The following is a 15,333-nucleotide window of genomic DNA, read 5'->3' on the forward strand; positions in this document are numbered from 1 at the left end:
AGAGAGAGAGAGAGAGGTTGGATGGAGGAAAAAACATCTTTCAATGAGGAGTAATGATGGTAGGATGTTTTTTGGGTTATCCGCTTCTTGAGGGTGGTCCATTGATGGCTACTCTAAGTGGAACTTTATTAAAAATGAAGGGAATATTTAAAATATGGAAAAAAAAATCATATTCAATCCATTTTTTAAAATAGAAAATGCCTATTTCGCCTAAATTTGTAAGTTTAACCCCTACTATTTAGACTCTTACAAACCCAACATTTTTATACACATGGCACCCTCCCATTTGACCGTTTCTTAAACACCTTGATTAAGCATGGAGAAATTAAAGGGCACAAAAAGACTCCATTGAGGCCCTAATAAAACATCCTTTTTCCACATGTCAAAGGGACAACAACAATAAGAAAGCAGCACAATAGGAGAGAAAGATGAACATGAAGAAAGAAGACTTGGTGGTGGTGGTGAGATGTAAACAATATGGGTGATCCTTGTTCTATCTTTTGCCCTCTTTTTGGGTAGCTGGAATAGCTTGATCTTATGTGATTCGTTTGTTTGAGGGGAGAGATCTTCAATTTATGTGGCACCATAGTCCATTGAGACATTGTATAGTTTGGTGTGGCTTGAGTATCTTGTGTGGTATAGTCTTTGTGGTAGTGTTGTCTCTATGGCTGGGTTCACAAGGCGCGGCGGCAATAGGAGTCAACCAATTAATTTCGGCCAGGTGGAATTTCCCGTTCAGACGAGGCGGTGGAAGACTGTAAACTCTGCTCCACGTCACGGCAAAGGAACATGAATTTTCTTCCGCCACCCCTATGTAATCTTCCGACCCCCCCCCCCCCCCCCCCCCCCCCCCCCCCCCCCCCCCCCCCTCGCCCGAAGTTCCGTCCGCCCTCCAGCTCAACTCCCCACCCAATCTTCAGCATCCACGCACGCAAGAGCTTCTGATAGCCTTGAGCGATTCCGCCTCGCCTTGTGAACACCTGCCCGGTGGAAGCTTCCTTCTCTCCCACCTTTCGCTGGAAGACTGCATGCTTTTGGCTTTCTTCCACCGGCATCGTCTAAACCCAGCCTATGTAGATGGTCATTGGTTCAAACTCCAAGGAGAGATTTGTTGGGACTGTGGGCTTTTCCCTAAGACATCAACTACTCTTTGTGAGAACCCTACCTTGTATTTTGTGAGAATGATGTGTACTTAATGAATTGTAGGCGAGTCCAAATGACACGTACATAATGAAAAAGGAGCCTCCTACCTTCACGGGTGACCCCTCTTTGTGTAGGGAGGCATTTGGGAGGTGTGTTGCACTCTTTTGGAGTTGTAGTATTTAGTTGTACTAGCCCATTGAGCTAGCACTCCTTGTAACCACCTTCTACTATTCGTTGTCAATAACACCATTCTAATTTATTTTGAGTTCTCTCTTGTATCATTGAAAAGTACTCTCTTAATTATCTTGAATGCTACTTTAATCAAGCCTCCCTAACCCGGCACAAGAAGTTTTGGAACAAATTCTCACAATAATTCCCACATTGTGACTTACCTCAACATCGAGAGCTTCTGTGAGGGAGGCACCGCATACCTAGCTAGGTATAATTGGGGGCAGGGGACCGCCGGCTCGGTGGGGGGGCGGTGGTCCCCTGCCCCCAATCGTACCTAGCTAGGTATGTGGTGCCTCTCGAACAGAAGCTCCTGATGTTATGCATTGTATGAAAAACACTGAAAAAGACTCTGTTTTCCTACATGAGAAAAATTCTAAATCTTCTTGTGGGCCCACTGCAGACTTTGAACGCAAAGGCAGCAACCTTTATAGGCCATGTATAATGATGATTGGTAGAAGGGTGGAGAATTGTCCCGTTGAGCACGTGGAGGGGCTCCTTGCATTGCTAGTTCTTCACATTGCAGTCTCGTCAGTTGCGCATGGAGGGCTTAAGGTCCTGCGCTCCAGCCCCCGCAAAGAAACGCTCATTACAGCTTGATTTTTATAGCACATAGCATAACATTACCTGCCTTCATATACGTGCGTCGATTGAAGAGTGGGTCTGATTGCTTTTGAGGCAAGAAATTCCTGCTACAAACTTTGTGTGTGATCCAATTTGCAACCTCTGTAAGAGCTTGGTGAGAGGGGGCTCTTAGAACTAGTTTTGTCCATTGCTGGCTTACGCTCTTGTCTTTTATAAGCAACATATTTTGTTGATAAGGTAAGAGGGTGTGATTTACTAATTTTGTCCATTTAGTGCACACAAGAAGTTGTGGACAAATTCTCACAATAATTCCCACATTGTGACTCACCTCAACATCATGAGCTTCTGTGAGGGAGGCACTGCATACCTAGCTAGGTACAACTGGGGGCACCGGGGGGGCGGTGGTCTCTTGCCCCCAATCGTACCTAGCTAGGTATGTGGTGCCTCTCGAGCAGAACTCATGATGTTATACATTGTATGAAAAGCACTGAAAAAGCCTTCGTTTTCCTACATGAGAAAATTTCTAAAATTCCATGTGGTGGCTTTTGTAACTGCATGAATGATTATGTCTTTCGCGGTTCAAGGAAAAGCAGCTTACTATGGCTTCATATATTGGTGCAACCAAGTTTTTGGGTGGGGTCCTCCTATTGATGGTGGAACAGTACCCATGCATCTAGTGCTATCGGCCAACTTGTACATCTCATTGCATTCAAAAGGAATTCGATGGTAAGATGATGTTGTGAGACATTTCTACAAAAAAAGAGTTACAACAATATTTTGAAGCCAAGGTACTATCATACAAAATGGAACTCCATAAAGAGCTTCGAGAAATGGAAGGTTATGCATTGAAGCATTTAGACAACTGGACTATGCATCTTAGTATGCGTCGCCCATCATTCGAGGGAAAGCCTTATCCTTGTATGAGCAGACTAACACATACTATTTAGTTGTGTGCTCTTGAGCTTCTCCTAGTTTTCTTTCAATCGGGTTTTATGCATGAGAAGCTCTACAAATGGAAGTGAATTAGATGCATTAATGTCGGGAAGTATAAAAAAAGGGTGAAGACAAAATGTAAAGAGGAACAAGAGGAGGAAGCATTAGGTTGGTTGAAGAACTGAAATTCATAAACCATGGTACCATCAGGCTTGAAAAGTCCATAATTACGCTCAGAGCCGGGGCCAGGCTTCATATCCTCATTAAAGAGGGCAAAAAAATAGACTTCAAGGCTAGTGTTGGGGTGAAGTGGAGTACCGTGTTGCAAGCTAATGTGCTTCATCAGATTTTGATGATAAACTTTAGCATTTTCGATATTGGCACCGACTTCATTTTCATCACCAGCTGAGGGCCATCCTGTTTCCGAGACGAGGAGTGTAATATTGTGATAGCCCAAGGCTTCTATCGCAAAGTAGACGGCATCTAATTGAGCATCAAACATGTTGGTGTAGTGTAAACTTGTTTTAGGGTCCTGAACTCCTGGGTTTGGCTTGAAAAGGGCATACTCGATCGGTATCATCTTTGGATTCTCCTTATAAGGGAAAAATGGATACACATTGATGAAAAAAGGCGCCTTTGTCTTGCTTAAAAATTCTAACATTGGCTTCATGTATGTGGTGGCAATGGCTGGATTGAATTGACCTGCAAAAGTGATAGGAAGGGAACCTTTAATCCTAGTTTCGATACGTTAACTAGTTGATTCGCACCCACATAAAAATTCACAAAGACAATGCAAGGTTCACAAGTGATTAAGCAGCCAGAGAGAGAGAGAGAGAGAGAGAGAGAGAGAGAGAGAGAGAGAGAGAGAGAGCTCTTAACGTCCCAAGAGACCTCAAACAAGTGTTGATGTTATTCAAGAGGGAATTACCACACTTGGGTGATAGAAAGACTATTCCAATTTTCCACACACACACACACCCATGAGAAGAGAAGCTTTTAACGTCGTAGGAACAATCCCAAGAGACCTCAAAGATATATCCGACAAGTGTTAAGCGAGAGAGAGAGAGAGAGAGAGAGAGAGAGAGAGAGAGAGAGAGAGAGAGAGATGGTTTTCATGGTACTTACATATCCTAAAGCATTGCATGTGTGAAACAAACATGAAGCTTACAAGACACTTGCCTGACGACGGTGGATACGAGGTGGTAACTATTGAGAAGGAGTGCGCTGTCGATACAATAATGTCATGGTGAAGATTGAGCAAAGAGAGTGCGAGGTAGATGTTTCGCATTGCTGGGAGAACTTGGCCCATCAAAGTAGTGTCATTGGTACTGAAAATCTCATTTCCCACTACAATGGCTGAAATGTGGGTATCCGGCAAATGGGCAGCCACATTTTCTTGAACCCATTGAAAGGCTTGTGACGCGCTCGCTAAGGCACCTAGCTCTTGGTTGGGAATACCCACAATGAAGGAAATTCCTGTATTTGTAAAAGTACTCAGCACTGAGCGGTCTGCGTCGTAAAGCTTGGCCTTGCTCACACAGATTGCCTGTATAAAAGCATATGTTGCACAATAGAATTAACATCAAAAGAGAGAAGAAGAAATTCAATATACTCACATACATGTGTGTGTTCGTACATACAAAGAGATTGATATTCAGAATAGCTGGTTTGTGAAAAGGGACCCCATACCTGCAACAATGTCACCACATCAGCTGGAGTTGGAAGATTGTTTGCAACCATTCCATAGTTAATCCCAAAGTTCAATGCTTCGCACTTATCTTCGTTGAGCGCAGATAATACCTTTTCTCCTTGACCTTGAGGCATGCACCACTGAAGTGTTAGTCTCCATCCAAAAGAAGAGACCAAGTTAGATGTAACTATTACATCATTACAATCACGATAAATTACATCACCATTGTCTCTGAACAATTTGACCTTAGGAGCTTGTTTAGCATATTGAATTGAGGACTATCCTAGATGATATATCTTTTTTCAAAGCAATAACTTTTCCACACCAAAAAAAGTGGCGCGGCTTAATCATTATAACATCAAAGCAACTATGGTTCAAAAGAAGAGTTTTCATGATTTTATGAGAGACAACATGCTCAATTCATATATAAACCCTTGTTATAATTCACGTGTACCCATACTGATTGAATATTTGAGTCCTCTATGTGATCTAGCACGAAGAAACTCTCCACTCGGGTTCCACTCTAGCTGTGAGGAAGGTTATAAGCTATTTGCGTTAAATTTTGGGACATGAAGAAGACACCATCAAAGGTTCAGCATTGAAAGCATGTCCGAAAGCAAAATCCCGGTCCTTGAGTCTTTGCTATGTACAAACATCCCAAGTTAAGAGAAGTCCCTAAGTAGCTAGTGCAAACACTATCATGTCAAAATGTACAGAGCTAAAGAGCTAGTGTGGGTCCGATTCCCTCTCCTAAGTCATCATGTTATGGTGGAGGAGAACATGTCCTCCTTTTTTGCTTGCTAAAACAAGCCTTTGGGTTGCCCTTAGAGGTTGTGCATCTCCTATTCTTGGGCCTCAAAAGGATTGGAGATGGACTCAATGCTCTCATTTTTGGCAGTGTATTTCTTAGATTTCTGAGCCTATCTGATCTCTCAAAGATCACCTTGTTCATTCAGTGTTAGGAAATACCTTGAGTGGCGCTAGGAATCGAGTCTAGGTCTTCGTGCACACCGACTTACCACTCGGTATGACCGGGGTAGCATGGTATGTAAGCAAAGTAAAGACCATTCTTCTCTCCTTCAATCATTGGCAAACTTTGGTGTAGAAATCGCCCAAAATCTTTTTGCTAGCTAACCAGAGAGAAAAAAGACGCCCTTGAAACTCTCTCGGATTTTAGGTCAAAATTTGAAGCAGTTTTTACAATTATACTGGTAAAATTTTACTGGTCTTCGTTAAGGCAAGCTCAAAACGTAGCCGGAATTTCACAATTTTAGCCAGTTAGAAATACACTGTTGGCGCTCTCTCTCTCTCTCTCTCTCTCTCTCTCTCTCTCTCTCTCTCAACTTCTTCTGAAATTTACCTAAGAAAACAAAGACGGGGAAAAGAGTGAGCACCAGGAATCCCCGCCTTCTGTTCACCATTTTGTACTCTACTCGCTTGGTGTGCGGAGGGAATGCAGGCTCTCTCGATCAAAGGCGAGCTGCCATGCATGCATGCATAGCCAGCCAACAGCAAGCTCCCTTGTTACGAAACCGCCCAACCACGAAACTCTGCAACAGAGAGAAGAAGCGCAAATTGGGTATCCAAATTTGGCAGATTTATCAAATGATCTGAGGGGAAGCTACACAATGAAGCAAGCAATTTATGTACACACACACATATATAGAAGAACCCACTAAGGAGAAGCATCCACGGGCCACTATACGCATGTGTATGGGTGTGATCAAAGTGCAAATCAGTATGACCATAAGTGTAAAAGCTACATATAAATTTGTATGACTATGAGCATAAGCTTAAAGCTTATATGTGTATATAATATAAAATCCTCAAGGGAAAGTACCTTGTACGAATGAAAAATGATAAGGGCATGGGTGTATGCCCTTGCCTATCAATTTCTAATTGGAAGGCATGGAGCCTTGGGTGTCAAGCCACATTTTATAGACATGGATATGCTCCCCCTCCTTTAAAGCATCATGCAAATGCAAATGCCAGGCAAAAGGCAAAAATCAAGTCAAGTGAAAAGGAGGATTTTCAGGTTGGATACCACTCGCCTTTGTGGTAATTGTCTCTCTCCTACATAGCTTTTTTATATGTTTCTTTAGCCTTTTGGTATCACCTCCATTATTTACCCTTACAAGTGGACAAGTGTACATCCCACACCTTTTCCATACACTTTGGGATTTCCCTCATCCACACATCTCACAAGCTCTCTCTCTCTCTCTCTCTCTCTCTCTCTCTCTCATACATATATTGGGATCTCACCTTACTATATGGTTGTCCTTATGCCATCAATTGAGACTACCACTATCATCTATCGATAGTTTACAACCCTTCACGCGTAATCACTTTTAACAAGGTGAAACGTCCCAATGAAGTGGCCCACTTAGATGCGCCATAGTAACTGTGAGGTCCCCACCCCGCCGTATAAAACGGCGGATCTGATGGTGAACCTGGTGGCCACTAGATCTATAGCGGAAGCAAACAAAGTGGTTCAGGGTTCAACTAGCGGACGATCTCTCATCACAAAGTGAGTCGAGTTCGAATCTACTAGCAATGAGATCTAGTTCCACCTCGCAGGGGAAGCGTACTTAAGCTATCTAGCGATCCTAAGACCCACCTTCCAAGAGGAGAGAAACCCCGAGTGCCTTTTTTCCCATGTTTCAGAGGCACGTACACTTGAGAATTCACCGCTCTAGGGACAATGAGTATTACTAGTATCGATTTAAACACTATGGAGACAGAGAGTTCCCGACCAATCGGGACCACCCTTCTCATAGGCATTGGCAACCTGAGCCAAGCCCCCACTTTCCACCCCCACACACACTTCCTTGTGTGTCCTAATTATTACCACAATGATTAATCAGCATAAACATTCCTTGATTAGATTTCGAATCACAATGTTCGTTAAAACAGCCCTTCAACCAGTATTGCAAAGCGGCACCAAGACAGTATTCTAGTAAAAATTCTACTCAAACTTATTCATTAAAATTTCAATGTTCTGGAGGTACAACATCCCCCCTCCAGCGAGAGTTTACTCCTCCCATTGTTGCCTAGCTGCCCATACAACTAGGTATGTCCACCGCATAGAAAGCACGACATGGACATTCCCACCGCATAAAAAGCAAGACGTGGGTTCCACTCCATAGAAAGCAAGTCGTGGGTAAAAGCCCTAAGCTAGTAACTCTAGCTACCGTGAAATCGTCGCGAACCGTCCCCTGTGATCAGTAGGGGGATCATGATTGATTCAACATTGGAAATAGAATGAACACGTCGAGCTAAATTTTTCCTAGCAGACATTCTTTCCTATTGCAAACAGCATACCCATCAATCATTTCTTTCCTACTTTAGACTTTAATGTACAAATGAATTCAATGCCGAGGTTTCTGTCGGATTTCTCCAACATGTTTGGGGATATATTCTTTCCTAGCTAAACGTGTGCAATGTTAAATTAAACGACTTGAATAAAATTGTGACCTACCTCTTCCATTTCTTCGTCAATGGCTCGTGAGATGGCTGGTGCTTGTTCGTCCATGGGAGCTTTTCCCTTTTCATTCACATTGCTCGTTCCCGCCTCGCGGTCGTGGGCACCACCGAAGCAAGTTCTCTTAACCGGGGCCATTTTACACTCACTACGTTAAATGATAAACTTGAATAAAAGCTAAGGTCTGAGAGCATCATAACAAACCAAATGGCAGATTAGAATCATTAAAGAATCCTCCTTATGCAAGAGGGTTAGATTTTTCCTTCGAGACCTAGCAATTTTATGGGTAATACTTTACTTACTCTATGGGAACCGTCTCTAAAGTTAATCACTTGGCTTAGATGATTAAGAAATTTAGAATTTTACTAATTGATTTACAAGAGAGATGAAGTAAGCAAGCTCAATCACTTTCCTAGTGCAATTAGAAAGATGCAAAATTACCGCATGAATAAGTAAGAGAAAATTCTCTTCTTAGTGGCCTAATGACGGATTAATTTTTCCTTAATCACATCTTACTGTGAGAAAAAAAATAAATCTAACTTAATTACAACACTATTGAGTGGTAAAAGAATGAATTTCATCAAATCTACATTATTACCGATTGACAATTAATTACTATGCTGCCTAGAGAGAGAAATCTCCTTTAATCTAGTATTAATCATTGATTAAGAATGATGAATGGCTGCATAAATTAGCTAATTGAATGATAATTATGTAATGGAGTATAGCTATGTAAACTTAGAGAGCAGCTATTGGGAACTATAGCTAAGATTAAGCATAGTAGACGAGGAATTTGGAGAATAATGAAGAGAATTAAGAAGAGCACGAATTAAACCATGATTACCGTGATTAGGGGCTGAGAATCCTCTTGATTTTTTGATTCAAATGAATCCTCAAGATGAGAATTTCGGCAACACCTCCCTCCTTGCTTCTCCTTCAAAAACTGAGTGTGTGCTGGCAGCACCTCCCCAAGGTGTGTGTGTGTGTGTGTGTGTACTGGGTGTGTGTGTGAGCATGTGTATGTGAGCACACCTTTAAATAGGCTCCTCAAGGCTGAAAATCGATCTGGGTTGCTATAAGCATCTGAGTGAGCACTCAGTTAATGCATTGGCAAGTCTAGTTACCAAGTGTCCAATTGGTAAGTTTAACTGGCTCTCACACCCACTCTCTAGCTTGGAAACTTCCCTACAACTCCCACAAGGCAAGAGGGTGTTCCCTAGCTGCTAAAGCTGGCTCAGAGTGGCCTGGAACTTGCTCCCACACAGCCTCGAGCCCCGGTGCCTCTCCGGACAACTTTAGGAAAAATTGGTTTTAAGCTAAAACGGGCCATACGAGTCGGAATTTAATGCCGTAAATTGCTATACTAAGCTCTAACTAAGGCGTACTTGTCCGAGTACCTGCCATATTTAGCAGCCCCCGGGGTCCGAAAATGCATTTTTTCAAATTTGGGGTACGGGTGCAGTTTTTCGAGATGGTCAAAACTAGACGGGTCGGGTGACAAAAAACTTACTATTTTTGGAATTTTTTTTACAAAAATTATTTTAATTCACATTTCAAAGCTTTAAAACATTCTAGACATCATGACACTGGCAGAATTCGGAAAACTGCTAAAAAAGTAACTTTTTCCATTATGTTCATTTCATGGTACAATGGTGCTCTCTTTGGGTCGGGTCAGAGACCTTACAACCTCCCCAACGTGAAAAATTTGAGATGTCCTCATCTCAAGAATGTGTTTGGGTAATCTTTTAAGAGCGTTGGTTCGTCCTTCCAAGTTGCATCTTCTTCAGGGTAATCCTTCCACTTTACTAGATGCTCCATGATAGTTCTGTTGCGTAACTTTCTTTCCCTTGTTTCAAGTACGTAGTCAGGTTGGAGCTCGAGAACTCCTTGAGCTGGCATGACTATCTGATCTGAGTCCAAGAATTGATCAGGATTAGGGATATAGGGTTTGACCAAGCTGACGTGGAATACATCATGAACCTTCAAGCTTGCAGGTAACTTTAGCTTGTAGGCCTGATCACTTACAACCTTAACGATCTCGAATGGTCCACAATACCTTTGGATTAGATTCTTATATCTGCTTAGTGATAAGTTGCTTTTCTTTGGTCGGACTCGTAGAAAAACCTTATCCTCTTCTTTGAAAGTTCTTTCCGAACGGTTCTTATCTGCATATTGCTTCTGCCTATCCTGAGCGGCCTGTATGTCTTGGCGAATAGCTCTAGTTTGAGCTTCCATATCATCTAACATCTTTCTAGAGGCTTCCACCCTGATGTTTGGATCTGAGAAGTTCAGTGGTGCTAAACATTCCTGTCCATAAAGAGCTTTGAAGGGTGACATTCCAATGCTTCTATGTTCGGAAGAATTATAAGCATACTCCACCAAAGGTAAATATTGTAACCACTTCTTTGGTTCTTGCGAACAATAGGCTCTGAGAATGTCCTCAATGACTTGATTAACCCTTTCAGTTTGCCCATCTGTCTGCGGGTGTTACGCTGTACTGAAGGCTAATTGTGACCCAATCGATTGGAAAAGAGAAGTCTAAAATTTTGATGTAAATTTGGCGTCTCTATCACTGACGATACGCTTGGGTAGACCATGTAGCCTAAAAGTCTCTTTGATGAATACCCGGCTAATATCTGAAGCAGTAAAGGTTGTCTTTTCGGGTATTAGATGAGCCACTTTTGTGAGCATATCAACAACCACGAAAACAAAATCATAACCTCTTGTAGAAGGTAATCTTGTAACAAAATCCATACTGATGCATTCCCATTTCATCTGGGGTATGTCAAGAGTTTGAAGTCGCCTTGGTAACTTGATTCTTTCGGCCTTTATCCGCTGACAAGAAAGACATTGCCTCACATAGCGAAGTATGTCTCCTTTCATTCTAGACCAAAAATAACTCCTTCTGACAGCATGAAGAGTCTTAGCATAGCGTGGATGTCCAGATGTAGGGCTATCGTGTGCTTCATACAGAATAGCCTTCTTTAGAGTTGGGTCTCTGGGTACACAGAGTCTATATCTGTAGTAAAGACATCCTCCCATAAGAGAGTAATCTTTAGCTTCATGCATCTTATTCTGCTGAACTAATGATACTATACGTTGGTACTCTGGATCTACCAAGGATGCTTCTTTGATTCTATCCCACCATAGGGTTATTTGGAATAGAGATAACTCCGAGAAAGGATTTTCAGCTAAGACCATCTGCAACTGCATTTTCCTTCCCTGGTCTATACTTTATGTCAAGGTCATATTCCTGTAATAGCTCTATCCATTGCCGTTGTCGCATATTAAGAATAGGTTGAGTAAAAATCCATTTTAAGCTCTTGTGGTATGTCACTAGCTGAAACTTGCGTCCAAGAAGATAATGTCTCCATAACTTCAGCGCATGTATAACTGCTAAAAGTTCCAAATCATGAGTAGGATAATTCTTCTCGTGATCCCTCAGCTTTCGTGAAGTATAAGCCACCGGTCTTCCTTCTTGAGTAAGAACTCCGCCTAAAGAAAATTTGTTAGCATCGGTCGCACTTCAAATTCTTTACTGAAGTTTGGAAGCTTTAAAATAGGAGTTGAGACCAAGAATTCTTTTAGCTTAGCAAAGCTAGACTCGTGCTTGGTCTTCCATTCGATCCTCGTTCCTTTCTTCAGGAGTTCCGTCAAAGGTGCAGCAATACGTGCATACTCCTTGACAAAAATCCTGTACCATCCTGTTATTCCAAGAAATCCTCTTACTTCGCTGACGGTGGATGGTTGAGGCCAATCAACGATGTCCTTGACTTTGTCTGGGTCCACTGAAATCCCTTCAGCAGATATGACAAATCCAAGATAATTGACCTTTGGTGAGCAAAAGGTGCACTTGCTCTCTTTAGCGTAAAGTTGGTGTTCCCGAAGAAGATCAAGTACTTTGCGAACATGTTCTTCGTGATCTGCCTTGTTCTTAGAATAGATCAGAATGTCATCAAAGAAAACCAAGACAAAATCATCCAGGTAAGATCTGAAAATATCCTGCATAAGTCGATTGAAGCTTGCAGGAGCATTTGTTAGACCAAAAGACATTACTGTGAATTCGTAGTGTCCATACCTAGTGCTGAAAGCTGTCTTTGGAATATCTAATTCCTTGATTCTTATTTGGTAATATCCTGACCTTAGATCAATCTTTGTAAACATTTTGTTATCGTGGAGCCTGTCCAGGAGTTCGTCAATCCTTGGAATTGGATAGTTGTTCTTGACAGTTACCTGGTTCAGACCACGGTAATCTATGCATAGCCTTAAGGTTCCATCCTTCTTCTTCTTAAAAAGAACTGGAGCACCCCAAGGATAAGTATTGGGTCAAATGAATCCTTGCTTAATGAGTTGCCTAAGTTGTTCCTTGAGTTCGATGGCCTCTGGAAGTGACATTTTATAAGGTCTTTTTGAGATAGGTTCACATCCAGGGATAGTCTCAATCTCATGATCAACCTCTCTATGTGGCGGAAGATTCGTAAGGTCTTTAGGGAATACATCATCATACTCCCTCAACCAGTTTGGTCGAAGTGAGGTACCTGATTGGTCCACCTTGTTGAGCTTTACCGCATAAATTTGTTGCCCCTTTCTTAGTCCCTTCAAGAGTCTGTTGGCCTTAACTAGAGTAGCCCTAGGTCTCCCATTTTCCCCCTGGATTAAGGCTTCATTACCCAAGTTATCTGTAAAGGTAAATTTCCCTTTGTGCACAATGGATATGGACCTTATTTTTCTTTAGCCAGTCCATCCCTAGTATCCCATCAAAGAATCCTAAGGGTAGGGTTCGAAATTGGGCAGAAGTTGGGTGTCCCCCTAAATCAAAATCGATTTTTTTCCTGCAGAATGTTGAGATACTACTTCCTTGCCGTTTGCTAACTCTACAACTAGCTTGCTTGTTGGATACTTATCTAGCTTTAGCTTCCTCATGTATCTGGGTGAAAGAAATGAAACAGTACTACCACAATCTATAAGAAAGTTAACTTGTTCACCTTTGAGAGATCCTGGTGTATGAATGTCTGCGTATTGCTTGCAACCGTTGGGTTTGTCAATTGCAGCATGCAGGGTTGCTCTCTCCACTGCTTCATCACCCACAATTGGTTGTACCACTGCGGCATTCACTCTGGCGGTAGCTCCACGCCCTCGCCCTCTGTTCATCCTTCCACATCCTCGTCTTCCATTAGATTGGCCACGCCCATGGGCATTCAAGGGTATGGCATTGGCACTTGTTGCCTGAGTGTTCCTGGGGAACTTGGATCTGTAATGTCCAAACTCGCCGCAACCATAGCATCGAACATCTGGGAACTCCATGGTTGTGGTGGTAGCCACAATAGGACGTTGGTCATATGCTTGGTTGGTCTGTTATTCCAAGCAGTTGTCCTTGCCCTCTTTGCCCAATGATTCATCCTGTTCTGATTAACCTTTTGTACTTCCAGAGCTAGATGTTTGGCCCTCAACAAGGCATCCTGTAGTGTTGTCGGCCTGATAGCTTCCAACCGCGTATTCAAAGGGTCGATTAGCCCTTGACAGAACCTCGCCACCTGTTGTTCCAAGGCCATCTTAGGAGCATATCTCCGAAGAGTGACAAAATTTGCATAATACTCTTCGACAGATGAAGTCAGCTGTGCCGAAGTGAAAAGAATTCATTTATCTTCAAGGTTTTATAGGCAGGTGGTAAATAACGTCCCATTATTGCAGCTTTGATGTCTTCCCAGGATTGGGAAGATCCCTTAATATCCAGGTCCTTGCAATGTTGCTTCCACCATATCTTGGCATCGCGAGACAAGCGGAACATCGCAAGCATGGTCTGATTCACGGGTTGGGTTCCCGCGGCTTCAAAGTAATCATCCATGGCTTCCATCCATACTTCCGCATCTCTTTCCACATTTTCCCCCTCGCCCTTAAAGATCGGAGGTTGGGCTTGCTTAAGGAGGAGCTTCTTCTCTTGCGCTGCCGAGTATAGAGCAACAGGCGGTGCCTACATGGGTTATACGAGATTCTTGATACCATTACTTGGATTTTCAAAATAGACACGAGACTTTAAATAAAATTCAAGATCCCTCTTCATCAAGAGACAGAGATTCAGAGACAAAAAGCACTTTATTGATGAAAATTAATTATAATCGAAACCCGTCAAGGTTTAGGATAACTGATGATCAATTTATTACATGCCTTTTTGGATTGCGTATAAGATACGCCTAGGAGATTGTGTTCACATGATGCACTACTTTGTTCGTGAAGTATTTTCTATACTCATCCTTGAGTGGATAATAAACTATGATGTCAAGCCGGGATTCTTCTTTTGGTACTCCAAAAGTTCTGACTCTGTTTGCCCGGATCACATTGGTGACCTTCTCCAAGAGCCAGTTGTTGAGGGTTTGATTGATGTCGCCTGAGACAGTCAGGTCCAATCAAGTAGGCAGCAAGTAGAATATCTCCACCACCCTCAACTCTTCTCCCCAACGTATCTTTTTCAAATCGGTAGCCAGACATCCTAGCTTCCGAGCGTTGATGTAGTAAATCCCTCCTGCAATTGTCCAATCAAGTCCCCATCCTCTATCGATGCGAGTGGAGTGTGGCGTATAAGCCTTCATCAGTATCTCCATGACATCTCGCCTGAATTGGTAAACTGGGGATCGTCGAGCTTGTTCGTAAATAAGCTCAAACACTTGGAACTTTTGATATTCTAGCACGGGATCTTCCTGCAACACCAATGCAAGGAATTCAGATCAGCTACCTATATACTTTTAGTTCCTCTTAAATATTCAAACAATACGACTTTATTTCTCAGCATAACCTAGATTCTGATACTAGGTGTGAGATCCCCACCCCGTCGTATAAAACGGCGGATCTGATGGTGAACCTGGTGGCCACTAGATCTATAGCAGAAGCAAACAAAGTGGTTCAGGGTTCAACTAACGGACGATCTCTCATCACAAAGTGAGTCGAGTTCAAGCCTACTAGCAATGAGATCTAGCTCCACATCGCAGGGGAAGCCTACTTAAGCTATCTAGTGATCCTAAGACCCACCTTCCAAGAGGAGAGAAATCCCGAGTGCCTGTTTTCCCATGTTTCAGAGGCACGTACACTTGAGACTTCGCCGCTCTAGGGGCAATGAGTATTACTAGTATCGATTTAAACACTATGGGGACAGAGAGTTCCCGACCAATCGGGATCACCCTTCTCATAGGCATTGGAAACCTGAGCCAAGCCCCCACTTTCCACCCCCACACTCACACTTCCTTGTGTGTCCTAATTACTACCACAATGATTGTTCAAC

The 15,333-nt window shown here is 42.6% G+C and overlaps 1 protein-coding gene across 11 annotated transcripts; it reads right to left on the minus strand.

Moving 5' to 3' along the window:
• Positions 1-2,703: 2,703 nt before the first annotated feature.
• LOC147463990 (glucan endo-1,3-beta-glucosidase 14-like) lies at positions 2,704-6,529 on the minus strand. Of its 11 annotated transcripts, none has more exons than XM_086492196.1 (5): positions 6,420-6,529; positions 5,974-6,129; positions 4,510-4,703; positions 4,069-4,435; positions 2,704-3,591 (listed from the first exon to the last, which is right to left on the minus strand). In XM_086492196.1, the coding sequence occupies exons 2-5, from the start codon at positions 6,068-6,070 to the stop codon at positions 2,963-2,965; spliced, it is 1,287 nt and encodes a 428-aa protein (XP_086348322.1). In that variant the 5' UTR covers positions 6,071-6,129; positions 6,420-6,529; the 3' UTR covers positions 2,704-2,962. The 11 variants fall into 11 exon arrangements, with proteins under 11 accessions (XP_086348322.1, XP_086348338.1, XP_086348330.1 ...); XM_086492212.1 differs by lacking the exon at positions 6,420-6,529 and adding an exon at positions 6,256-6,273; XM_086492204.1 differs by lacking the exon at positions 6,420-6,529 and adding an exon at positions 6,236-6,250.
• Positions 6,530-15,333: the final 8,804 nt, after the last annotated feature.

The sequence above is a fragment of the Adiantum capillus-veneris genome, chromosome 2 (genome assembly GCF_014529385.1).
Source record: "Adiantum capillus-veneris isolate H3 chromosome 2, ASM1452938v2, whole genome shotgun sequence".
In the NCBI taxonomy this organism is placed as follows: domain Eukaryota; kingdom Viridiplantae; phylum Streptophyta; class Polypodiopsida; order Polypodiales; family Pteridaceae; genus Adiantum; species Adiantum capillus-veneris.